This window comes from Diaporthe citri (genome assembly GCF_014595645.1).
Source record: "Diaporthe citri strain NFHF-8-4 chromosome Unknown scaffold_8, whole genome shotgun sequence".
Lineage (NCBI taxonomy): Eukaryota > Fungi > Ascomycota > Sordariomycetes > Diaporthales > Diaporthaceae > Diaporthe > Diaporthe citri.
The window spans coordinates 440,240-467,045 of NW_025064853.1; the positions used below are offsets into that span (position 1 = coordinate 440,240).

General features: G+C 57.1%; 3 protein-coding genes across 3 annotated transcripts; 1 reads left to right on the plus strand and 2 right to left on the minus strand.

Annotated features, from left to right (window-relative positions):
• Positions 1-9,622: 9,622 nt before the first annotated feature.
• Positions 9,623-10,142, minus strand: INS49_014516 (uncharacterized protein; the record flags this gene model as incomplete). The annotated part of the gene is made up of 2 exons (XM_043175206.1): positions 9,623-9,896; positions 9,967-10,142. The coding sequence occupies 2 exons, from the start codon at positions 10,140-10,142 to the stop codon at positions 9,623-9,625; spliced, it is 450 nt and encodes a 149-aa protein (XP_043020163.1).
• A 3,894-nt stretch (positions 10,143-14,036) lies between these two features.
• INS49_014517 (uncharacterized protein) lies at positions 14,037-16,178 on the plus strand (the record flags this gene model as incomplete). Its single annotated transcript, XM_043175207.1, has 4 exons — positions 14,037-14,638; positions 14,691-14,828; positions 14,885-15,594; positions 15,850-16,178. 4 exons carry the CDS (start codon positions 14,037-14,039, stop codon positions 16,176-16,178), a joined length of 1,779 nt encoding a protein of 592 aa, XP_043020164.1.
• A 7,802-nt stretch (positions 16,179-23,980) lies between these two features.
• On the minus strand, positions 23,981-26,758 carry INS49_014518 (uncharacterized protein; the record flags this gene model as incomplete). The annotated part of the gene is made up of 6 exons (XM_043175208.1): positions 23,981-24,722; positions 24,806-25,145; positions 25,204-25,641; positions 25,683-25,889; positions 25,951-26,461; positions 26,531-26,758. 6 exons carry the CDS (start codon positions 26,756-26,758, stop codon positions 23,981-23,983), a joined length of 2,466 nt encoding a protein of 821 aa, XP_043020165.1.
• Positions 26,759-26,806: the final 48 nt, after the last annotated feature.

Consider the following 26,806-nt stretch of genomic DNA (forward strand, 5'->3'; position numbering starts at 1 on the left):
CCGGTTCAAGCGAGGCGAGCTTGCTTTTCTTGCTTTTTGCTCGACATGCCGGTTTCGGGAATACCCTCCGGGATTTACCACATTGATGTAGGCAAGATAGGCGAGCCTTCCTATCTCTCGCTCCCTTAACTCCATAGGATATCACAGCCTTGTAGCTGCAGGGCGAGGGGGCACAGACAGGCCCCTTCCGGCCGCCGTTGTCGCCGTCCGATAGGTCATATCCAGGAACGCGGTCGCTTTCAGAGCGGCCCAAGGCAAGTGGGATACGCAACGCATGTGCATCGCCACCTCACCAAGGGAGTGGGGGCCAAGCCAGGCGAGAACCCTCTCCGCCAACCCCCTGATATCATCATAGATCTCAGCCCGATCCTTCGACCGGGAACATCAGCAGATGCGGGTTTCGTCGTGAGACCCGAGAGTCCGTGACTTACTTTGCAGACCGGGACCGGCCGCCCAGCTGACGACCACCCCGTCGAATACCAACCATCTCGCAGCTGTCTCAAGGTTCGGGCGACCTCATCGGGTGGGCTCAGTGTTCTCCGCCACTGGAGACTGTTTGTAAGAACACCCAAATACACAGTAAGCAACTTGGGGGCGTGGTCAGGCATCAACAGCCGCCTCTCATTTCACTCTGCCCCAGCCGGCCAGACGCCGGCCATCTGCTGCCCCATACTCGGCGGCGATATCTGAGGATGGTGGTCGCGAGATCGCACAAGGAAGTCTCGGGCCATGCAAGCCTCGCTGCTGACACCCGCCCTCGCATGGGCCCAAGCTACTGTGTTGGGGGGCTCGGTAAGGCGTGCTTCTCAATGGGGCCACACGCGCGCAAGCGCACACGCGCACTTAGAGACACTCTCGCACACACTCGCACTCGACTTTAGGGGTTCACGATAACCGAGCTGCGAGATCCCATGGGCTGAATCGGGGCGGGTCACAAGATTCCGCACTCGAGGGCAGGCGGTCCCATCAGCGGGTGGCTTCCTTGCACCCCACGCCACAAGGTTGCGAGAGCCTGTCTCTGTTTGCGGGGTGCTACAGCATAGCCTGTGTAGGACAGGATGTGAGACATGAAAGTGATATGTTGGGCCATGAGGCACGGGGCCCCATTGCCCAAAAAGTGACAGTCAACATGAGTGAGGCTTCTCATGCGCCCTGCTTGACCGGTCGCCGACCCGTGGCTTTCAGTTCTACCAGGGTAGTTCCTCTCGTCAAGACCGGTAAGACACGCCGGTATTCACGGGCTCTGAGCGCATGTAGTTTCGGGCAGATGACTCTGGCCCTTGTATCCAGCACCTTCAGCTCGAAGTCCCAGCTAACATGGCTCTGACACCGGTATAGGCGTGCGAGTATCGCATTATGCTGTTGTGGAGTCTGACCGTTTCTGGCGAGTAGCGAGTCTCGGCCTATCCATAAAGTCTTGGAAGACATCAAGTATCCACCAGCGAGGAGCCATTAGAACAGGCTTGGCTGTAAACAATAGTTGGCCTCTGATTTCGTAAATGCCTCTCTGCGCAGTGAGCGACGTAAATAGACCGTTTTAGGGGTGGTCACGTTTGAAATTCGAGACAAGCCTTGGAGCTTTTGAACATATGGGAAACTGAACCGAGAACTACTTGTTGGGCTAGAAGGTTCCACGCAACCGGGGCACCTTTAAAGCTATGGAAACGAGTAATGACCCGATGAAGCAAGACGGATTTGGACAGACCAAAGCTTCTCTCAGGCTTGTTTGTTTCCTAATATATTCGCAACTTCTGTGGGTCGTCGCTCGTTTCTACAGCCTTGCAGTCCTTCGGTTTCGCAGGGCCACTAGCCCAACCAACCGTCTTCGGGATCGCTCGCAACGGCTGGCTGGTTCGAGATAGCCTGGGTTGCTCAGACACTATGGTCTAGCTCATCCTCAGTTGAGGACTTCCTCTGGGGCTTTCCCGCATCAGGCACTACCTTTGAAGTCGGTGCTTATCACAAGATATCGCGCATCAGCCGTGAACAAGATGCGAACGCTCGTAGTTCGCTGTCGTAGAGACAGGAAATTATTCAAGGAGCCCTTGGCGTCGCAAACCTCCGTGCTACACGATGTCCCGCAGAAAACACAGCCCAGCTTGCAAGCACATTTTCCCAACTACAGACACAATGGCCCATAGGCTGTTCAACCATTGTTGACAGCAGGCTCAACCGAACAAAGGCAGAGCGCAATGGAGCTCAAGCCACGGATCGGTCTCCCAGCCCTCCCCGTACAAGCGGCGCCTCCCGCGAGGCTTGTATGCCACTGGCCGCCATGCCAGTCATTTCAGGACCTGCCTCCTTGGATTCTAGCGTTATTTTCAGACGAGGCGCCCCAGTGGGAAGAAGTAACAATGAAATACACATGTAGGATGCTCCAATGTGAGGGTGATCGCTCTTGTAGGTCCTGTCAGATCGCCCAGCGTGTCATGATCAGATGGCATCGGGGCGGGCCAGCCGCTGTCTCCAGCACAGGTCAGAAGAGTGTAGCGGATCGTCAACCTGCCGGCTTAGCCTGTGAGGAGACTGAGTAATGTGATCGGATGCAACGACTTTCTCCATCAAATGGGCACTGCCATTACATATTGGTGACGTCGCACACTTGGGCGACGGCGAGGCCAGACACAGATGGCCAGGGCAGACAGACACGGTCCACACGTTCGAGCAGACTTCTGCAATTCACGCCCCAGAGGCCCATCCGAAGCATCTCAGGTCTTGCGGGAAAAGTTGACGACAAATGTCAACCGGCGGGCTCGCAATGAGCCGAGACTTGTGCCGGTCGGTCGAAGCTGAGATGAGGCGAAACAACAGAGAGCAGGGTGCCTGCTGACCCGCCCAGCCAAAATCATGAGCACTGACCTGATGAGAAAAGGCTACCTACCAGTGACACATGCCAGCTGGACTTCCTCCCGGCGGAGTCACATTCTGCGGGCCGCAAAGAGAACCTCTGCGTTTCCCGTTCCATAAACGTGTTCTGTTCTGTTTGTCGCCCCCGTTGGGCGGCAGATGTTTGCCACTTTGGACCGGAAGCATCCAATGGCTTAGCCAGGCGCGAGCGAGCATGTAAACAAAGAGCGTAGCTGTGGCGGGATGCGCGCAGGCACACGAGCCCAGGTCTGCACGAGCCCCCTCCCAGCCTACTACAGGACCAAGAATCAGGGGATAGAATCTCTCATGCGTTCTCTGTGGGTGCGCCGAGCATTCCGTTTCCAGTCGCCTGGAAAGTCATGAAAGGGCCCCTCTCGAAGCTCATATGCTCCAGGTTGATTGCCCATAGGTCATCGGTGACGGAAGAGCCTCAAGTTATTGGGCGACGACTACGGGACGCTGCATCCTTGGCCAAAAGCCACTCGCGCGAGAAGCCCGCCCCATTCTGCCGGCTCTTCGAGGAGCGCATGGCCGCCGGCATAGGATTCCCACTGAGGGGCTTAAGCGAGGGGGGACAGGCTGCACGTTGCCGTCGTCGCGCAGACGCTTGTCTTGCAGAGCAGTGAGTACAAGCCGGACCCCGGTCTTACCAAGACATCCTTGGGCCGTGGGTCTATTCTATCAGATGATGTTAGCAACAAGTTTGGCGGCAAAGAAACAGGCGCTCACCTAGTTGGTAGTAGGTTCTGTGTAAGAGGGAGAATAGCTGGGCCGGGTGTGATCTCGGCGTCATTGCGTCGGACGTTACATCGAGTGACGACAAACACGACATGCTCCTGAAAGTAGCAGCTACGCAAGTGCACTAGTATGTGCCGGTTCCTTTGTGTGGTGCGGCTTTTCCGTACGCCAGAATTTCAGCAACACAATCCAGGACACACAAGGGGAAAAGGGAAATGTACCTACATGTGGCCGTGTAGCGATTCGTGGAAGTCTCTCGCATGAATGTGCCTGGTTAGAGACGTCCGGAGCCCATGGGTGCCCCTTGTGCCGGACGGCCGTTGTGCAGATCCTCCCGCGCGGCGCAGCGACGAGAGGTGACCTACGGGGAGCAGCCTCAAAGGAGTCCTTGCGGTAATGAGTGTGCAATTCGACCGGTAGATGCCGAAAACGTGTCCGACGTGCAGACGATAGCGAGTGATTCTAATCCTGCCCCTTTTGTGATCAGTTGATTTTGTCCCCTTTTCTCTTCCCCGCAAACCAAGACTCGACCCGTCTCAGATGTCTTCCGCGCACCTCTGCAACCACCGGCGGCTGAACAAGAAGCGTGAGGGACGGAAAGTCTAACCCACTGGGCGTGTTGCCTGATCGACTATGTCGAGACCCCGTGCTGCCTGACAGTGTCACTCGATGTCGCATTTGGAAGGTCCCTTTCTGCTGTGAGTAAGAGGCCCCGTCGTCAGCTGGGCAACAGAGCCTCACATCACATCTTGCATCATGCAGCGTCCGGCATCAAGCCTTGTCAAAGTAGGTTTGCACCTGCTGCAGGTCCAGTCTTTCCGTTTCACCATCGCGAGGCGCTGAGACCCCCCCTCCCCCCCCCAAAAAAAAAAGGAAAGGAAAGGAAGGAGCTGAGTATCACCAACAGGGAGGGAGTCGCGCGCGCCATCAGCTTGCGGGAATAGCAACATGATGTGGAGCTTGTGCTTTTTTTGTGCCTATGCCAAACAACCCAAGCCACTACTGACCGTCAGCTGTGCTCCGATCCACAAACAGGTACCAAGGTGCCGGTGGTGGGCGGGGCCGTTGCTTGCTTGCTGTCGAAATGCCTTGTACGATCATGCCGTGGCTCCCATCGAGCGCACGCACTCTCCAAACATAGAAACAACGCTTGGAGCCGTGGGCTGGTCGAGCCGCCAGTCTTGGGTGGCAGTCCAGCCAGTATGAGTGAGATCCCAAGCCTACTGGCCTGGGCCGTCTGATGTCCGAGACAAGCTTGAGTCAAGCGACGGGAAAACCATTGTTTGTGTTTGGCCGACCAGAGATCGCACGAATAGCACATGGTTCCTCGCCGTTTGGCGTTGCCGTCGCTGGGCAGGGTGACGAGGCAACGCGGACCCGATGTGTTGGAATTCCGAGCTCCTCGGTGCATCCGTCAGTCCAGATCCAGGCCCTGGGCTTTTTCTCACTCCGCGGTCACTCTTCGGTCAGAGAAGGTGGAGACGCTTCGGCCAGCCGTTCCTTGAATGAAGAATGTTGGATGAGTGGACGGCCCTTACCCATGAGTAGAAAAGCTGCCGGAGTGCACGGGTGTTTGGTGGTTTTTGTATGGCTGACTGGCGATCTCAGTTCGCACTGCGCACCCTGCGTAGAAGTTGACGAAGCCTTGAGATCCCGTGCTAGATCACACTGGCGCAAACTGTATGCCTGTTCCGGCTAGCGTGTGGGCCGTTTCGAAGTAAAACTTGCCCTTTCATCCAGCCATTAAAGTTATTGGCACCTGGGCACACGGGCCTCTTCCACTTCATCAAGTGGTAGAGGAAGACCGTTGAGGGCCGACGACGAGAGAATAGATGAACGTTGACCCGTAGAATGGCACGAAACTCGAGTGCTGATGTCCCTGTCAGGGGAGCCAGTTCCGTTGTGCGCAGCGAATTTCCGCAAGGGCATGCTGCTGATACGCGTGCTCCGAAGGTTGAACAATTTTCCGAGACCAGAGACCCGTCATAGCGTTTTCTTTCTACGTCACGTCGCCGTATGTGTGGTGGATGGTGGCCCTCGTCGGGACGGCGAGGCTTATGACATACCACACGGTTTCGAAGGGAAGGAGGCGGGTGGGCAGGCCCAACCGAGTGGCACCGGGGTGATGCAAGACATCACCGCGTGCTCCGCAGATACAAAGTCGGGAACAGAATGGGGGCAAGCCTTGCGCCGCTGTCTTGGATTTCCAGCTTCGCTTGTGCCTTACTGTACAAGGCAGGGCTCCGAGAAGCCATGGTCCTCGGCAAATGTGAACAATCCGAACAAGGCGCGGGTAGGGGTAAGTTCATAGTACTGTGTACCATGTCGTACCCAGAAGCCGTTTCCACCCCATGTGCTATTCTGAGCGGCCGATCCTTCTTTCGTCTCAACTATCGTACGTCGTTTGAGCGTGCGCAATTGATCAGATCTCGGAAACGATATCCACCCTTTTGAGGACTGTAATCCGCGTATCAGTGGAATCAAACTACGCGAAGCATTCCCACTGCTTAAAGGACTACCCAAGTTCGCCGCCAGAGGTACACTACATGGTACTCTGTGGGTTGTACCGCAGCTCTGCATGATGGGCTGCACGTTCAAGCAGAGGTTGGTCTCGGGACAGGGCTTCCCTGACTGTGATTCTGCGACTGAAGTCCGACTTCAGGGACAGGCGTGCTGGCAGTTGACGATTGATAAATTAACACGATCCCTGGGTCAAACACAGGAGATTGAGCCTCATCAGTCGCCAAATTCTCCGACCCAACGATGCCCTCACCGTCGTCACTCCCGAGACCAGCGAAAGCTGAGAAGGTGGGTGAAGACTAGGATCTGCGTTCCGGAAGACTCAAGCGCGATTACACATTTTGTGGACGAGCAGTGGAATATCTGCAGAGGATCTCCGGTAGAAGTGGATATCAGACGCGCCGTGGACCCTTTAATCTGGGCCGTCACTATCCTCCAGGGGTGAGCCTATCCCCCCCCCCCCCAAGCGGTCGAGGACGGGGATGGGTAGCGTAGACGGTCTCGAACATGAGAGTTCTTGTAACCGTTGCTGATCTTGCCTTGTGTGGTAACCTTGAACACCGCGAAGATCCGCTGTCTTCCGCCCGACGCATTAGGCACAGTTCTTTTTCCAACGGTCAAGTGAAAGGCCACCAGTCCGTGTAACAGGCGGGGCTCAGTGTTCAGTGCTGGCCGCCGCGAGGCCGAATCACGGACGCCGCCGTTCGCCCAGCCACGTCGCGGAGCGATCGGAAGGACTTGTGGCTAGGAGCACAGTCCAGGCCCTGCCGGCGGCTGTGGAACAGGGGGACACCAGACAGCAAGCCTCATGGTGAGAGACTGTGCGCTTCCCGATCACACCATGGGCGCGGCTAGCTGCTTTTTTTGCTCTGCTGTTCCCGTTGAAGTGTCTAGGCCAAAGCCCCTCAGGTGGCCGCTCAGATGGGCCGCGCCGCCCAGAATGCGCCCTGAATGCGCCCTGTCACACGCACTTGTGGCGTCTGGCCGGCCAGCAAAGACGAAGGAATCTTCGTGTCTCCCTTGCTCGTGGCAGTCGTAGGACAGCGTCCAGATTTGTAGTAAAGCCGAGCAGGAGCGACGGATCGGATGTGAGATGTGATGTCTTGTGGGAGGTTCCTCAAAGACGGACCCAAATCCGACTGCAACTCATCGTGCCAAGACGTAGCTCAGGAAGGGCTCGCTCGGTCTACATCTTTCCCAAATGCGAACAACTTCGCGAGAGCGCACCTGCTCCAGGCACAAACCTAAATAACACCCATGACCCCTTCAGCAGAGAGGCGGGTAGATGGAGCTTACTTTTCAGAAGAAAAGTTTCAGTCTTGATCGGGTCACTGATCGGCTTGGCGTCAAAGCTACCTGGGTTCCCTGATAAAGTCGAAAGTCACGAGTCGTAAATAGTGCAGTTTGAGCTGGCATGTCCAGTAAGAGGACTACTGGCCAGTGTGCACCTCAGGCCACAGGAGTGCCCACCCTGCCAGTACCACTGCACGGCAAAGTGAGAAGTGTAATTGCTTGTGTCGTTGCCCTCGCGCGGCACGCTGTAACTTTGAATGCATTGTCGCTCGTGCTTTGCCCGCAAATGCATTTAGCGAACGGCTTCGACAAGGCTTGAGCACGGCCCATTCGCAGCGTAGACGGCAATTGGCTGCACATTCCTCATGATGCGCGGCATGCATAGAGAGCTTGTCGTTCGTCCCAATCGTGCGACACTGACACATCTGAGCGCTTTATGAACGCTACTTCGTACCGTACCAGAGTGAATGAAAAGTTTCGTCGGTCGCGAGGCAGAGAGGCGCGCATCAGTGGAATAGACTAGATACCGAGGCCAAATTTAATTGCGAGCCAAGATGTTCTTCAACGCATTTCGGATGTACGAAGAGATCTGCATGAAGTCATGGGGGCCAGGAAGCATGGAGTGGAATGGAAATTGGAGGACATGACAAGCAGCTGCGGGCCAACAGCCGGTCCTCATCACACATTACATCAAGTATCAAAAGAAGTCAAATCTCGGGGATGATTTCGCCGCTGGCCCGGGCTCTGTGGCCGTCCGTTGGCTTGGTAGGGAGGACAGGGGGGCCAGGAAGGGGGAGTGAGAGTAAAGTATGCACTGACTGGCTTGTAAGGTTGGTAACTCGGCCGGCGGACCGATTGAGACGAGGTCATGTTGCTGCTCGCTTGGCGAGGGTACCGTGGGGAGATGATGGCCAGGCCGAGAATGTCTTGCCTCGCGCGGTCATCTGTGTAAGGCTGACGGTGATGAATCAGTTCCGTGCAAGTACCGCAGGGTAACGTTCGGCAATGTCACAGTGGTTGGTACTAGGGGGGCGGTTCGCCGATCGTGGATCGCTGGGGGGCTTCGAGGTGGATCAGGCGGCTGCATCATCAGAGGGAGAACTGCCGACAGGGCAGTCAGGGCAGCGGGGCTTCGTCGGTAGGGAGCTTGAGTGGGCCTGATGATGCCCCTGAAATAAATCGTACGTCGCCGAGACCAGAGGATGTCATGCCATGGGAGTGGCTGGCCGGTGCGGTGCCGGCGTCATCTCCTTTGCCTTTTGGTGCAGGTGTGGCTGGAATTGTGCTCTGGTCTGGAACCTTGGTGCTTTCTGGGGTGGAAGTGCTGTACCAAGCACGGCGGGCTACGTTCAAGTCCGGATGCGCGTTAGATGACTCGGAACTGTGGCTGTCAGCCACGACCACGACCAACGAACATCGACCAACGACCACCGTCCCTGAAGCATGGCCACGACCACGGTGCCTGCTTGTCCCGCGGGCCTGGGTGGTCCGATCGATGGATTGTGCCTGGATCGCACCGGGTTCGGTTGGCACATGCAGATGGGCCGGCATCATGCTGTACTGTACTGTCCAGACTGTATGTGCATATACTACATAATACAGTAGTAGCCTGCCCGGTCTGTTGGAGGAGTGGGTTCGCGCACGCGTCAGGAGTCGGAGGGGGGAGCGGGGAGGTGACGTGTGGATGGCCTGGGTGGCCTGGACTGCCCTGGATGGCCTGAATTGGACAGCCGAGACCCAAGGTTTTTACCCCTATCGAGTGCGCGTCGGTGCTGGTGTGTTTGCGTGCTCTGCGTACCGTGAAACGGGCCCCCGGGCGGGATCTCTGAGATCTGGCAAGTGGCTGGCACTGGGTGGTATCCCATGGGCCCATCCATGGATGATTGCGCGGAGGATCCACTGGCTCCAAGATCATCTCCCGAGGGCGGCGCGCTGCCATCTGCCCATGCAAGCAGGTACTGTGGGCTAGGCCGTTTTGCCTGCACTCCACTGGGCTGGCCGTTCGCAGCGTGTTGCCAAATCAGCCACGTTTCGTCCCATCTCGAACTGCCTGCCTGCCTTGTTTGTGCTGCCCGGGCGCCCTGTCAGTCTGGTCTCTGGTCTCTGGGCGTTCAGGGAGCTGTGCATGCTCATGTTGAATGAGGAGCCTGGCTCTGTGGGGCCGCCGCGCGGCATGGGCGTCCATTGTTCCTGCATTCTACCATTATCGACGTGCCATGTCGACACTAGCACGGGCAGGGTTGGGCTCTCTGGGGGAAGCCCTTGGAACGGAACGCCGGCGTTTGATGGGAAGGCCGGGCCGTGGGCAATGGTGTTGGGTGGCAGCCCAGTCCTGGATGAAACGGTAGCCAATGTTGGCGAAATCTTCTGGAACTGGACTTGGGCTTGCTGACCAGAGCTTGGCCGCGGCCTTGGCCATGCCCGCCATGGCCGCGCTAATAACCCCAGCCTCGGTCTCCTGTGGTCTTGGAGGTTTGCTGGTTACTGGAAGTGGCAGTTGACGTGGACGTGGACCACCATCTCGGCCCCGACGTCGACGTCGACCACGATTTTTCGAACTCGACCTTGACCTTGCCGGCCTTGACCCTGCTGCTGACCTTGACCCCAAACTGGACTGCATCGCGCGGGATGTCGGCCGTCTCGACAGTCGAGGCATGCAGTATGTTCGGTCTGGAACTGGCTGTATCGAGTATGTACGGAGAAGACTGCCTGCACTCCACCATGTGAAATACCTGTACCAGAGTACCTGACAGCCTCCACCCCTGGACCTGCCGGCTCCCAGCTCCCAAATCCCAGCTCTTAACCCATTGTCACCTAAACTCTACCCCAGCTCAACCCAACAACCATCCATCACCATCGTCCCTCATCCAGAAGCAGCCCTCACCCAACCCATCACTTCCCTCGCATCTTTCGGACGCAACCTCCCACAGGAGAAGCAGTCACTCCGAACCGGATCGACTGGGCCTTGGTGATCACCATGCCCTCCCACATTCTGGCCCGACAGTAGTGACACAACTCCCACCTGCAAGGCTATCGACGCTCGTCAGGCCATGCCCAGTCACCTGCCCCGCTTCTCCCTGCCTCTGGTGCCCTTGGGCATTTGCGTACACGAGACTACTGTTAGACGTCAGAATGTCGCTCCTCGAGTTTCCTCTTTGGTCCTGCCTACTCAAATAGCGTCCTGCTTCCGCTCCAAGCCTCTCAAACCCACCAGAGCGATGTCACGCAACTGACCACATCGACGGCGATCGGACTAACAGTCCCCAACCCATGTCTGCGCACTACTCAGTAGTTCTAGGTGGGCTACCGTGCAGGCCACAGTACACCATGGCCTGAGGACCTGGCCCTTGCTCACACCTACCCTTGCCCTCGCCCTCGCCCTCGCACTCACCTCACCTCACATCACCATCTCGCTCTTCAATCACCGAGCTTCATCTCACCCTGTCTGACCCTTGCGCGGGACCAAGCCCAGGCCGAGTATCACAGCTGACTGACGGCCGTCGCTGAATGCCTGCATGCTAACAGCAGGCCGGGGTGCGGTCACACTGCTCACTCTGTGTTGGTCTGACACCCCTCCTCCTTGAACCGACCGACCAGCTGCAGCTTGGGACCGTACGTCGAGGACGTGCCAACAGCTGGTGCTGGGCCTGCCCATGAATCGTACCTGTACCAGACACGGCTTTTTCGGGACAACCTGCCCACACCTGGAGGCCCGACGGTTGAGAGTCCCCCAAGGTTTAGAGCTTCACCGTCTCTGCAGAGAGCAAGCGCCGGCAATCCGTGATCTGACATTAGACTCTCGGGCTGGCTTCCCGTGCTGATCGTCTCGATCGTCTCGCTCCATACCGTGACAGCGAGACACATTCCAACTCGCGGCCAACGTCCGCTGACAACATGCTGTGGCTGCGGGAGATCTCACTTGCGTCTATCAAAGCTTGGCCGTCTTGAGCCAGCTGGAAAATCCGGGGTACTGGCAGCGCCTCTGGTTAGTGTCCCCCTGGTCGCATATACACGCCCAAATGCGACTCTTGCACCACCTGTGATCAAAACACCCCCGGCCTGTGCCTGCTTCGCTGGCTCGGAACCAGATACTCGATCGTAGCCTCGCCCAGAGCGACGCACCCTGTGCCGCCGGCTCTTGAACGTCCCTGCCTGCGCCTGTCTCTTCTCTTGTCGCCTCCTGCGGAGCAAACAGCAGGACTGCGACCGGCCGCGTTGCTTGCAGCGTCTCAGCCCTGTCTTGTCACGCTCCACGCTCACGGTCATGGTCCTGGCCACGCTCCCGGCCGCGGTCGCCGACCGGCCTCTCCTCCTTCGCGACGAGAACCCGATGTCTGGGCCCATGGCGTGCAAAGGACAGGCTCTCCAGGCCTGCACGTCCTGGCCGCCTGACAAAGACGCCGACAGCAGCTTGAGATCTGCATCAATGATCTGTCTGCCCGTTCAGCCCATCCTTCTGTCCTGCACACCCCTGCTATTCTGTAACCATGATTGACCGGGGGGTTGCCATCGAGAATACCCACCCTGGCCCTCCCCACCTCCCGCATCACCTCCCTCCCAGCGAGTTTCGCAACAAAGCCTCATGGTGGGCCCTTGGGCACTCCCACCCCCAGAGCCATGTCCTCTCTGCGCTCCAGCTGCTGTTATCCACACACCCCTCCTCCTGAATCATCATGTCCTCTAATTGGCTTGTGCCAGGGGCGGGTTGAACAACGGTCATGCTTTCATCCGTGGAGTCAACACAGGACTAATGTAATCAAGGACCAATGAACACTGCTCACATATTCCAGCCGAGACGGTTCACAACGTTGTTGTACTCTGTACAGGCGTATCCTTCTTCCTATGCGGAGTCCCTGGCCGCTTCTCTCATCTCCCTCTGAACCTTCTCGTCCGGCACCCTCTTGGGCGCCCTTGACGTTGCCTGGACGCTTGCCTCTGCAGGCGTCTCCTGCCCAGCAGCCAGGAACCTCCGTTGCCAGTCAAATCCTCGGGGTTGAGGTCGCTGAACCCAAAACTTTACAGCTCCTCGCTGCTGCAGCTGCATGAACATACGCTCCTGTCTATGTCGGCCAGAGGTGCCTCCTCCAAACCCCCAGCAGGAGCCGCGGTTGCTCCTAACGGGACACGGTTCAACCATTCCGTCTTTTATGCTTATCCCACCGCCCTTATAGCCCTCGCTACCCTTCTCTTGCCCACCTAATAAGCCCAACAGCTCTGTGTCTTTCCTAGTGCCCCTTCATTGCCTGGTTGGTTCCGGGCCACTGATACTACAGCATTAGCCATTCAGCCGGGACTTCTACCACCAAGTTTCCTTGGTCTACATGCTTTCTGGCCCTTCCCGTCGACTTCGACCCAGCCCGGAGGAGAGCGGGTTCTGGCTCAAGTTCAAGCCGTGGCGCCCTGCCCCTTCCAGACGAAAATAACACCACCACACTGCTACCCGCGGGCCGTACTTGAGTCGTGGAGTTGTCGAAAGAGCAGGGCACCGGGGTACCCAGGCATTACCCACCGTCTTTGATGAGGTACCTGGTACATGCTCCCGATCGCCCAGGCCTCACCCATCGCCCTTGCGGCTGCCCGTGCTGGCCCTGTTCTACTTTTCGGATTCTGCCCTGACATTTCTCCGTCTGGCCTGGCGGTACCTGTGATATTGGATCCACCCGTGTTGTACTAAAGTACAAGGCTCCCTTCCCCCATAGGGGTTGACCTTGTTGCAACCACGGCTATTTCTAAACTCCATGCAGGCCGGGGGACCTGTCACTCCCAGCAGTACCTTGAAAATCAGTCAACCCCGCCGGCTCCATCAGGTTGAGACCGTCGAATTGTATACATTACAGCCCGTGGTCCAGTCCTAAAGCTCTCGTCACAGACTCCCCGTTGGCTTCTACTTTCGTCTCTTCTGGGAGGATTCTATAAACACCAGCTCGACCGTCGTCCTAGGCAGATACACATTGTTGTGTTCATACCTCGATCTCCTTGACTCCTCGACAGCATTTCCCATCTCGCAGCACTTGTCTGTTTCACTGCCCTGTTACTGCGCATCCACCGGCCTTCCTGACAGCCTCTGTTGAACTCCGAGAAACCGGCAGGCCTGTGAATTCGAGGACAGACTTGAGTCTCTCTCGATAAGCCCTAGCTTCCTCGACAGACTCTCCTCGAGACGTACTTAGTACGCCGTTAGTTACGTGGGACGATCGTCGACACGACCATCTTTCCGGACAGTTTTTCGAGCGTCCTGCATCATCGGTTGACCCAGCCAGAGATATTACCCTGGATCAAAGGAACCCTCAGCCTACGACTTACAGCTGGCTTCCCATTCTATCCTTGGCTCCCGCCTCACCAAGTCGACACGTTCTTTGAGAGTTGACACGCCCCTTTCAGTTGACCTGACTCTCGTTTGTGGCACAGCCTCCCCACTCGTTTCTCTGGTAGTCGGATCAGTGACTCGGCTTTGACGACACAATTATCTGTCGTTCCAAAGAAGGCGAATTGTTTCCCCAAATCATCCTCACACGCCCTTTCCAATGCTTGTTACCAGGCAACGCGATTCCGAGAAAAGCCACTGGTCAACGAGCAAATACGAGTCTCTTTACCACAGGTCGGAAGCTAGTCCACGCATGTCGAACAATTTTGACGCTCCTTTGTCGACACAGTCTGACTGGCAGGGACAGCAGTACTCGTATCTTCCCCCTGGGGAGAGCTCCATCTATGCACAGTCTTATGGTCATGGAACAGCTTCTGGCGGCAACTCCGAGTCCCAGGCGCAGCCGCGCAGTGCCGCCGAGGCTAGCAGCTCCATGGACGTAGAGCCCAAGACAGAGCCGAACACACTGAGTCCGCCTCTGAGCCTACGGCGCGGCGCAGATCCTCTGGGTCTGCGTCAACAAAGACAGCCATCGCCCATCGCGGAGCAGTCAGAAACACAGGGCGATGTATACGCGCAGAAGGCGGCAGAGTCCTTGAAAGAGGATTCAGTCGCCTCGGCGGACACTCCCGGGATGTCGCTAGGCTCGAACCCAGTGAGCTCAGTCTCCTCCGCGGGACAGGGCGCGGAACTGCCTGCCAGCCAGTCGGGTCAGGAGGACCAGGTGCCTAAGCAGGAGGACGACGACGAGGTGATAGATGAGGATGACATGGTCGACGGTGACACCGAAGCAGCCCTGCAACAGATGACGCCTGCTGAAAGAACCGCAGCGCGGAGGAAGATGAAGAGGTTCAGGTAGGCAGTACGACAAGAGGGCGATGTCGAGCACAGGGCTGACGGTTTCTAGGCTCACCCATCAGCAAACGCGATTCCTTATGAGCGAGTTTGCGAAGCAGCCACACCCTGATGCTGCGCACAGGGAACGACTCTCGAGGGAAATTCCAGGATTGAGCCCCCGCCAGGTGCAAGTCTGGTTCCAAAACAGGTAAATCCAGTCCTTGCCACGAATCAATAAACGTCAACACTAATTCCGAATTTCAGGCGGGCAAAAATCAAGCGCCTCACAGCCGATGACAGGGAGCGCATGATCAAGATGAGGGCTGTACCAGACGACTTTGACAATGTCCAGGCCCTGCATTCACCATACGGCGCCGTCCACGGGCTGGGTACCCCAATGGCGTCTCCTGTTGGCTTCGGCCCAGGCCCATATCCGGATCACCTTATGAGGGGACCACTGGTGGTGGATGTTAGACGAGCCGAGGGCGGTGAGCACATGTCATCCAGCGGGCTGAGTCCAGCTTTTGGCAACATTGGGTTCAACACATCAGCGTCCATGAGTAACCCAGACCTGTTGACTCCCATGTCTCAAGAGTCCAGCGATCGGTACGACTACTCGAACCACTTGACGCCCCTGAGCGCCGGGCCTAGGACCTCCAACCCTTTTGCGAGACAGGGCAGCATGGAGACGGGCATGGCGGTTCAGAACCACCACTCGAGGCAGCAAATGAGACCTCTTCAACCACTCCAGCTCCGGGAGACGCTCACCCGGTCCAGGTCCGATAACCTTCAGTCACCACTCCGATCGAGCATGTCCTGGAAAGGCGACTCGATCGACTACTCTTCTTACCATCCTGCAGCCGGCAGCCCAACACCTCTGAGTGGGCGACAGCAGTCCGTCTATCAGCCTTCAGAGGGGCTCAGTGGTTCTCCCTCAACCACGCTGGGTGGCTACGAATCGAGCACCTATGCTGGTAAGTCCTGGAATTTGCTACAAGAAGTATCATTGTCGCTAAGAAGGCCTTCAGGTTCATCTGTCACGTCACCCACGCACATGTCCTATCCAAACTTCCAATCCAGCTCTTTCCAAAACTCACAGAATCGCTCCCGCCTTCGTGCTTCATCTGCGACGCTTCCGCTCGGCCTCGATTTGAGCGCTCAGAGATCATACTCTGCTTCCCACCACGGTCTGCGATCAGCAACCTCGCCAACGCATCGCCATGCCGCAGTCACTTCCGCGCCATATTCCACCGGCTTCCCCACCGCGCCGCTGACCGCTCCGAGCGACTTCTCTCTGCCAAGGACGCCAGGGTTCCCGACAAGAATACACGACTATTCGATACCACAGATGAGCGCGCCGATTGCGCCGCCCAACGACTTCTCGCAGGCCTTCCACGCCAGCATGGGCTCCGGACACAGCTCGAGGACACCGATGCGAGATCAATTTGGAGGCGGAGGCCCCCTGGGTGACAGGAGTGGCGATGACTACGGAGGACCTGGTGGCGAGCTGAAGAGGAAGAGGAGCTTCACGATCCCACAAGGCAGCTCAGCACACTGAGATGAATTCCGACGAATGGACGGAAGAGCGGTGAAAGCCGACAGAGGGGTGTGCTTGTCAACGCAGCAATGAAACACAGGGCTCTGTTCCAGGCCTTCCATCTGGCCATGTGGCATGCTCCGCGGCACATACTACATTTGCAGCACCATGTTCATATTACCCTGGCCCGACTTTGTTTCTTTCTGCCGCCTGACTGACAGCAAAGCCCTGAAACGACCGGAAGCCAGGAGACCCGCGCTGCAGTGCTTCTTCTGCGGGATGGAACGGAAGTCAACACTGCAGAGCTGACCGGGCTGGGACCTACGAGATACGCAATTTTCTTTGTCAACAATCAGGGGCCACAGGCGGACAGGCTTGGGAGGGGCAGGCTACGGCTGAGGCTACGGCGCAAGGCATTCCCCGTCTTCAACCGACATCGAAGCAAAGCATTCGACCAAAACAGTCTGGGTAAAATGTGGTCAGGGGTTCGTGGGGCAACGGTTAACGGGTAACAGGGGGTCTTTTCTTTTCGGAACTTCGGGAAAGGGGGGTTGGGCGGGTTGGAACCAGCGAACCACGGAAAAGGGCCAAGAGCCAACCTCGAAGACGGTGATTCCTACCACACACACACACACACACATAACGACACACAAACATGCACGACACGCAGGCTGGTCTGCTCTTCAGATAGACAGGGGCTCCTACGGTTTCCGGCGAGACTGGGTATTTTGCTTCTGCCAAGTCCCTCCCCTATCCCCTTCCCGGGCTTCTCTGCATGCTTCATGTACAAAGTTTGTTGGATTTTCTTTTTTCTTTTTGGTCTCTGTCTCTCTCCTTTCCCCCTGTTCGGGTAACGTCTTCTTTCCCCTGTGAGCTCTTCATTATGTCGCATACTTAGGTTAGGTACATTATTTCCTCCCGGTCGGCCGGTCTGCCAATATGGTATTCTTTCTACTTTCTACTTCCGCTTCCGTCCCCGCTTCAGAGGTCTATTTACGATAGCTCCCTTCTAAATTGGTTTTCGTTCTTGACTATTCTATTGGGGTTATCTGGTCCAGGGCTTTGTTTCAAGATACCTACCTGTTTCTAGCGCGTGGGTGTATGTGTGCGAGAGAGGGGATCTGCTGCTTTTACCGTGCTGCCTATCTGTCACGATACATTAAATAACAAAAAAAGAAAAGAAAAGAACATCAAAAAAGAAACGTAGAGAAAACGGGCTGCTGTGTGACTCCAGAGATGTGCTGTCGAACCGTTGGCCCGGGGAAAATCTGACAGAACGACCGAGCCGGTTGCCCTCGTCCAAAGCCCAGCCAGCTGGGCCTGCCTTGGTGAATGCAGGTCGCGCTCCCTCCGGCCTCATCTCGGCCGCTGCTCGTAACCGTTGGGCTACATCGCTCCCAGCGGGCGGTATGAGATTTCGTGTTTTGGAACTACCCGCAGTCGGGCCACACTTTGCTCTCCCGCGACTATGAAGTGTTCCATCGGCAGGGCTTTGTTGGTGCGCGTGGAAATAAGCTTAAACTACTAGTGACGGGCTTCGAGTCCCATTTCGGAACTGGTTAAAGGTACCATGAAGAATGGCTTCGAGAACCGGCGGACGTCGGGGTGTGCAAGGTTTCTTGGGGTGGAGGGGGGTTGCCGCCTAGACGCTTCCGACCGCCCCCCTCCATCGACGGCGAGGTTCGACCCCGACTGATCGCAAGGTGGTTCTGGTCGTCCAACCGGGTCTTTATCATGGGATGCAGTATGCATCCGTCAGGTGGCTTTGGCAAGTCGTCCACGGCAGTCGTTGTCAGCAGGCCCCCATCGGCCAGTGCAGCTCAGCCTGGCTGGCTGGCTGGCTGGCCGACCCGGTGGTGTTGAAGCCGGGCGGCATGCGGAATGGATTTCCCATGGCTACTTCTAGGCGCGGAACGAGGCGCCGTTAGCTGCCAGATACAGCGGCCCAAACAGGGCAGGACCCCATGGCGATCACCGACTACGTCCTGAGACGACCTCACAGCTCAGCGCACTTCTGCCGTGCGCTAACCCTCGCATATCAGAAGTAAGCAGCGGCGGTTACAGGAATTGCCCATGCCGTGTCATCTGCCGCCTCCCTGACATCTCAAGATCCCATCACGGAACGTCCCTCCGGTGCAGCGTGGTGGAGCGGCAGACCGGCCACGGTCATGGGGTGTGACAGGTTTGGGCCGGAGGTCAAGTTAAGCTTGCAGGATCATTGCGGATCACCCAAGCAAGAGAACCGGATGGGCGTGGGGATAGCAGCCTTGGTCTCTCCGGGTCCGCCACTCGCCCGAGCTGCGATGCACCTCACATGACCTTGGGCCTAGGTTTCTTTTCTGACCATTAGATGAGGGAGGGTGTGAGGACGGGTGATGTGACTCTCGCAGCTTCTGCATCTTGCTGCAAGTGCACCGATGCCCAGTAGGGTATAGCTTGGAAAGCTTCAGTTTCTTGGTCGGGTCTGGAGGGTCGTACAGGAGCGTTCAGCCTGGCCGCGGTCGAACGGCCCTGTATTGGTGTCTGAGTCCCGATCACCATCGACATGGACGGCATGGCTTGAAAGCCGGCCCGGCTTGGTCACCAGAAAAAGACTCAGCCCTTGACCGGTGAGCTCTGCTGTCCGCGAGACAGTGGGAGAGGCTCAATCATTTGACCTTTCACATGTCGCCTACAGGCAAGGCTTGTGAGACTGTGGCTACTGTAGGGCACCGTCCCGTGCCGCTCGGATGGATCAATGTCTTTGACATCTCCAGTTACTTGTTCACGGCCAAGAAACGACGTTGAGCCGTCATCGTGCAGTGTAATGCTCCCGCGGCAAGCCTTGGTGGAGGGGCACCCGATATGCTGTTTCTGAGCCGCGTCTGCAACGCCTGCATACAGAGAGCGGTTACTGTCGCCTGGCACTGAGCGTGACGTCGATTGATGGACAGATCGACGGTTCTCGACTGCGACAGGCGGGAATGTTGCGCCTCATGTAGAAAGTAGACGAGGTGGCGCTCATCGAGCACAGCCGCTGCGCGTTGTCTCCTTCTCCACTGGTCTGGGCCACTCCGTTGGGCAGGGTAGACGGCGAGTGCAGGATGCTGTGGCCCCGACTGCCCAAGTGGTCATCCGAGGCCCCAGTTCGAACAGTAGACTGATCGATGCACTCTCCACTTCGATGATGGCACTGAGCCGCGTTGTGCGTCGGTCAGTCAGTCAGTCAGTCAGTCAGTCAGTCAGTCAGTCAGTCAGTCAAGGTTGTGGAGCGTATGGCGAGGGCGAACACAAGGGGGCGGGAACTTGCACCCCCACATCACCAAGGTCCAGCCCGGACGATGCTGCGGTCCTCCACCAACGAGTGGCTTCGCGTTGTCGATCAGAAACGACCGAGGGGCCGAATGCTGAGCTTGTGAGAGCGATTGATGTGCTCCGTACCCCAGCGAAGGTGAGTTCTGACCCAGGCCCGGCGGTGACGGTTGGATGGTCCGGCTCCGAGCAGTGGTGGGTGTAACGGTAGCAATTGACTCCTGCCTCGTCCAGACGGATCGCCCGCCAGCGCCATGGGAGTCACCCACACCCGAGCTGCTGAGCCATTACTGTTAGCCATCTGCCAGACACAGCGGGTGTAGCCCAGAGAGCTGAAGTTCTGCACGACCAGGCGGCCTCGCTCCGGGAGTGAAAGCTGGGAGCCGTGGTCTGAGCGAGAGGAGTAAACCCAGTCGACAGACCCTGGCCCTTGGCCCCCTTGGCCCCCAGCAGGCCCCAGGAGGCCCTGCTTCAACGGCCTGCACTGACAGGCAGACAGGACAGCTGGGTAGGAAGGTGGAGACGCAAGTAACCGGTCGAGGCCAGTGTCATGGCCTTGGGGATGCAGGCGTCCGTGGATCCAGAGGGGAGAGACCCGAAGCGGGTAGGCTTGGCACGGAGGAAAACGTTGCGCATGTGAGGAGGGAGCCGTTCGACCCCAGATGCTTTTTTCCCCCTGGCCCGTCCCATCCTCACCCATGTGCAGTCAGACAGTCAGACAGGCTGTGTATGGACAGAGCTGAGCCTGCCACGACGGCGGGAGCCGGTCTCTGCGTTTTACAATGCACAGGCGGCGGCGCATGGTTGATGTGGTTGGTGGGAGGAAGATGTTGCGGTAAGGACGACCTGTCACCTTGCGTAACATTGTACATCACGTCCAGGTACGGGGTACTGCAGGTCGAGCCGTAGCACTCAACCGCAGTGTGCAGCCTGCCTGGATACCTAGGTGCCCAGGTACCCCAACCAGGTACGGCATCACCGTGTTAGTTGCCCCTTGGAGCATGGCAGCTGAGCCCAGCTGGCCACCGACGTCAGCCAGCTGGCAGGCTCGAGACATCGATCACGTCTCTGGTCGGCGCATGCTAAATGATATACCACTTGACAATTGACACTATCAACAGCGAGACTTGTCTGGATTTGCGGGACTCTCGAACTTGTGATAAACAAATACTGCGACGCCCTTCTCCCTGGAATAGACGTGCTCCTAGCATGGTGTATCCGGAGGCTTTCCTCAACCTTGTACCACCGCGTAGATGGACAAATCATGGGCTAATGACTCTTCTGGAAGACGACCTGCGAGATCATGACCATTGACCCACAACATTTGTCTCGAGCAGAGACGCTGTACCGCCCAAATGTCTTCTCACATCATAATACGAGGTGGTTCTGGTTGGTATCCCAGCCCTTGAATTTCCCCCTTTCTGCCTAAATACAGTCCAGTGGGCCTTGGACCAAGCAAGCTGCTCTGGTGACTGGTTAGCAGGAAACCTTGGACTCTCAGCCATCCTGTCGATATCTGACTATTGACGAGGGGCCTGCTCGGCAGTTGACACTAGGTACTCCGGGCCGTTCACCTAGGGTATTCAGGAGAACGTTCGTGAACTTGTTGGCCTACACGATCCCACGGGCGTCTCGACGCTAAAAAGCTTCTCAGAAGATCCCGAGTATCAGGCCATAGACAGAAGAACGTAGCATCGAGAGGACACACGATGCTGCTACCGAAACTTTGGCACTCGGGTTCAACATCAACACCGCTAGTGAGGCTTACGAGCTGCAGATATTGGTAGTATATTTTCGCGGCACTCGATGCGAGATCGACAGGCATCGTTATTCACCCAAGATTCGCTCTGCGGAGACGGAGCATCAGGTCGCTAGAAAAATGGCCGAGTCATCTCAACATGCATCCTGTGCTGGTGGGAGAGGTGCTATGTGAGTGCTGCCCCGTGTAAATGATTCTCCTCGGGCTCAATATGCCCCCATTCCTCGGGGCACACAAGTATCAAGATCGGTCCATTAATCTCGCATTAGAGATAGCCGGCACGCCTCGTGGCGGGCAGCCTCGTGTCGTCGATACCAAGTAGGGCCCGCACAGGAGACATCACCATAGATGCGACTGAGGGGTACAGGAGCCACTGTGGTGGTTGTATACGATCGGTCAACTATGGGCAATTTACAGCCCACCCAACAGCATCATCTCCCGTGTCAACAGAGGATGGCAGGAACCGCCCTAGGATCAAGGTTTGTGAGGAGGACAGGGACCAGCGTCTCGGGCCGTACTATTCGACAAGCAGTATGCAATGGTAACAAGGAACCAACCGAGTCTCCGCCTCTAACCTACCTGGACATTCGGGATGGCAAGCCCTCGATGGGTAGAGTGGTCAGCCACCGCATATCTGCACCCCGCCCAGATCGTGTCATCCCATCCGAGTCAAGGCTACCTGGCCCACAAGCAGCCAAGACAGACCGACAGGCGGCGAGGCCTTCATGCAAGTCATGCCCAGGAAGCGGCGGCAGCAACTTTTCGCAACCCGGGAGTGCGCCTAGATAGCGTACCGCAGCGCAGAGACGGATGATGCATCGCGAGGATTGGCTTCCAGAGATGGTCAAGCTTTGACTCGGAGCCTTGGTAGACGCCGGCCATGTGTTCGCCCCGGCAGGAAGCAGGAGCAGCAGCAGAAGCAAGGACTGAGTAACCCACCATCAAGAGCGTGACTCCCTCAACATGACTGACTGAGCCGCCTGATTCCCCACAGATTGCCCATTCGTTGGCGCTCGGTGGGCGTGTGTTTCCCTGTCAGGGAGTCTATATTACCTGGTTTAAGATAGAGCAGCAATAAGTTGTGCCCGCAAAGTAGGCTGGCCTTTTACGAGCACATGAGTGAGTAGTTTGCTCAATCGTATGACACTTCAGGTCACAGCCTGGTGGTCCAAAGTGAGCGTGGATACCGTCCAAGGTTCACGCAACTTGGACTTCTAGTAACCATGAAAGCAGAGGATGTTAGAGGACCTGGTACTCATCCATATCCTCGAAACGTGTCTCCACTTGTCAGTGTCCAAACGCGTAGTCTATTGTACCTGTTGTCATCTGGTCGAGGACATGGACCAGAGCAAAGGCTTGTGGCCTCCGACTCGTAAACGCCCTTTGCACACTGACAGCATGTCCAGATACGCTGGCAGATAGTAAATACCATTCCATCACCCATTGACTCGAAGCATACTCTGATCATGAAAGAGCCTGACAACATAACGCGAGAAGTAGTATCAATGTCAAACATCCAAAGGACACCCTCGATCCCCGAAAAGAACACGGATTTCCCTTCTCAAATGGACACCCAAGGGACACAGAAGCGAGTTTCGAAATCGCCAGACGAGCGGTGTGCCCATCGCTGATCACAAAAATGAGCCACGAGATTGTCTGAGTCTATCCAGTCTGACTTCAGACGATCGTCGAGGTCTCTTATCAAAACTACCTAGCCACGGCGTCGTAGCCCATTCATAATGAACCCCCCGATTATGTTCGTGCTCTTTCACAGCGGGCTTGTTCTGGCTAGCCATCCTGACTTGCGATTCCGACACCAAAAAACAAAGACGAGTCTGAGAAGACCCTTCTCCAAAGCTTAGGACCGTTCGGACTGCCTGGGTGCGTTTTCATTTATAGCAGCCCCAAAAGTGCGGTAGAGAGGATCAAGAACAGAGCCGAGTAGACATATGGGATTAGATGCTTGCATGGCAGCATAGGGAATGAATCGTCTCGCGCTGTCTATTGAGAAATACTTCTCCTCTTGGTATGAGGTGGTCGTCCAGATGCACTGGGACCTCCTCAGGCCGGTCAAGATCAGACCCAGCCAGCTCGTTTCTGACCATCTTCTTCCTCAGCCGCTATTGCCTGGCTGTTGACCATTGCTCAAATACACATGATGATACCCAATCGAGGCTATTGCATTAAAATATCTATTCCTCGTGGATCGCCGCGTTCAAGCGCTACTCCCATCAGCATCTCCTGGGAGTGGGAGAAGTATGAACTCAGTCCCTTCTTGAAGGGGCTCCACAAACTATGCCTCAGCAGAAAGTGGCTACTGGGACTGCGCATCGCCCACATCTTCTGGATTCATCGGTGGTCGGCAACTCAGATACCCAGCAGCTACTCCCCTTCCTCTTCTGTGGCGTACTCCGTAACTTCTCATCGCCAAGGGCTCAGTAGGAGCACTCGCGATAGGCACATCAGGATGAACCTGGGTGTGGCTGTCAACGGAAACTCTTCGGGGCGACTGAAAAACACTGGGTAACATACGAGGAGACCCGGGCAGATCTTGCAATAACCCTCGTCCACGGTCGCGAGTCGCCATGGGCTGCCGCAAAGAAGCAGGCCTGGTGGGGATCTTAAATACCACATCTTGGTTGCGGTCCTCCCCGTCCACCTGAGCGGTATGCGACCAAGCATTGGAAACGCTGCCAGACGCAATGCTCTCAGCTCCGAGTCCTGTGCCCTCGGGTTGTTCCCGCTTGACCTCGTCCTTGGGTCGGTACCGCTGCTAACGGCGCCGACTCGAGCTGCGGTCTCGACGGTCCCGGCGTGGTGAGCGATCTCTGGCCCTTTCACGGTCTCGGCCGCGGTCCCTGCCTCTGTCGCGGTCCCTGTCGCGATCTCTGTCGCGCTCCCGGTCCCTGTCCCTATCACGATCTCTGTCTCGGTCTCGGTCGCGGTCGCGGTCGCGGGAGTCATCCCTCACTCGGTGGCGAGGTCGACTCCTGCTGCGCGGGGACCGACTGCGTCGCCTGTCCTTTGCTCGGTCTCTTGAGCGCTCACGCTCTCGACTGCGGCGACGAGTAGTTGAAGCGCTGCGATCGCGGCGGATAATGGAGTCCCGACGAATAACAGAATCACGGCGGCTATCTCGCCTATCATCCTTTGCCCGATCCCGATCCCGGTCCTTGTCCCGGTCCCTGTCGCGATCTGGCCTGTGCGAATCAACCCGCGCTGGCGGCACATAGCGATCGATGTCATCCGGAGCACGTCGTCTCACATCCGGAGACCGTTCGGAACGCTCGCCACGTTCGTCATCGACCTCGAAGTCGATGCCAGGCACAGGCTTACCCTTCTCGCGTGCTTCCTTCTGGGCCGCTAGGTATGCCTTCGCCTCACGCTCTCGCTTCTTGACCTCATCTTGCTTCCAGGCTTCTTTTTCCTCCTTGTCAAGATACGCTGGGGGGCGGTCTAGGCGGCTCTCTTTGGATCTGGATCGCTTTCTCGCCTTGTCTGCACTCTTGGACCTCCTTCGGACAGATCGCGAGCGTTCTCCCCTCTTGGATCTGGAACGAGACTTCGCTCGAATCCTCGACCTTGAACGATGTCTTACACGGGAGTCAGATCGCGACCGCCTCCGTCTAACAGGTCTTGACGTGTCACGTCGATCTGCTCGATAAGGACTCCGCCTGCGCGGTGATCTCGATCTCCTGTAAGATGTGTAGTGATCACCGCGAGGACGCGACGGGCTTCGAGTTCGCCTCCTGTCATCTCTCCTGATAGATCGACTCCTTGATCGGCGTCTGCGGACTGATCGAACTGACCGGCTCCGCGATCTCCGAGGATGGCGATCACGGCTGCGACTACGGTCACGCCTGGAGTCCCTCCCTTCTCTTGGTGCCTTGGTCTCCTCAGCATTTCGTCTATCGCGTGAGGTAGATCTGTCGCGACGCCTGTGAGAGCCTGAGACACGGTCCCTGTCATCCCTCGGCTTCGTTTGAGAAGAGTTACGGTGAGAGTCCTTTCGCGGGTTTTCTTTGAGAGACGGTTCTCTCGCTTTGGGACTTGGTGTCCGATGACGGCTCCTGCCACGAGTGTCCCGAGACGCCGCAGTTGGGGCTGGGGAGCGCGATTTGCGGCGAGGCGGTGAATGTTTTCTCGGAGGCGTGGGTGCTCTCTTCTTCTCTTCCTTAGGCTTGGCGTCCTTTGGCTCCTTGTCGCCGTCTGCCAATTTGCTTTCCTTGACAGGTTTCGCATCTTTCGCCACCTCGAGTTTTTCGGACTTCAACTTGGCCGGCAACATGTCAGGGACCTTTTTCGTCTCCGCCACCTTCTGTGTCGTCTTTCGTATTGGGTTGATCGCGGACGCCGGCTTAGTTTTGCGAGGTGGTGGTTTCAATTCCTCGTCGATCTCCAGCTCAGGCTGCTTAGACGAGACTCGCTTGCTGTCTCGGAGCAGGTCAGCCAAAGCCTCTTCTTCGAGGCGAGACAGCTCTTCCTTCGATAATTCCTTCTTGGCTCCTTCTTGGCGGCCACGGCTTTCCTCTCTTGGGCTTCGGCGACGTCGATGTCGGTCCCTTGAGCGGTTGCGCGAATGATCTCGTGAGCGGGCTCTTGACCGAGCTCTGTCACGGCGATCTCGATCTCGACTTCTGTCTCTGTCTCTATCGCGGTGGTCCCGAAGCCTCTCCCGGCTTCTATCGCGGTCTCTCTCTCTGTCGCGATCCCTGTCTCGGTCTCGGTCCCTTCCTCGTTCACGCTCGCGCTCGCGCTCTCGTTCGCGCTCCTTCTCCCTTTCTCGTTCTTTTTCCCGCTCTTCTTTTCGCTTCGCCTCTCGCGCAGCTCTCTCGGCTTCCCTCTTCTTCTGCTCGGCGCGCTCTTCCCTCTCGGCGATTTCTCTGCGCTGACGGGCGATTTCTTCTTCCATGGCCTTCAGGTCGGCATACTTCTTGTCACGCTCGGCCCGTCTCGCACCAATCTCGGCGGCGTACTCCTCGTCTGTCTTTGCGCCATGGACGCGTTCTTCTTCCGCCGCATCTTCGCCAATCTCAGCCTTCCGAAGTTCGCGGATTTGTTGCTCGATTGCGCCGACGTCGATGAGGCTTTCGAGGAGTGCTTCAGCCTTTCTGTACACGCCCGTCCTATCCAGCGCTCCGTCTATCAGGGCGACAGCTTTGCCGCGGTCGAGTGTCAGCAGTTGGGTTGGGTTTCGTTCGATTTCCTCCTCGGCGACTTCAAGCATTGCTTTTGTTATTTGCTCCCGCTGATCCTGCGGCGCGCATCTGCATCAGCAACTGCGACATCATGAAAAATGGATTGAGCATTGTTAAATGCGTACACTAGCCTCAAATGTATCCCAGACCTGTTTGCGCGTTGCATCGTAGCCTCCCTTCTTCTTAAAGGCGTGGGCAAGTCCATCGATGGCTGTCCGGGTCGCCGACGTGAGGGGCAGCTCGGACGCCTTGAACCTTGGGGGATGGGTGACGGTCGGGGCATCGGCCATCTGCACATCGCCTTCTGCACGCTGGTCGCCAGCTGTAGGTGTGAGGTTGGCGACTGCTGCCATCGTGGAGGATGCCAGCTTGGCAGCTTAACAAGTGGCACCAGACATGGG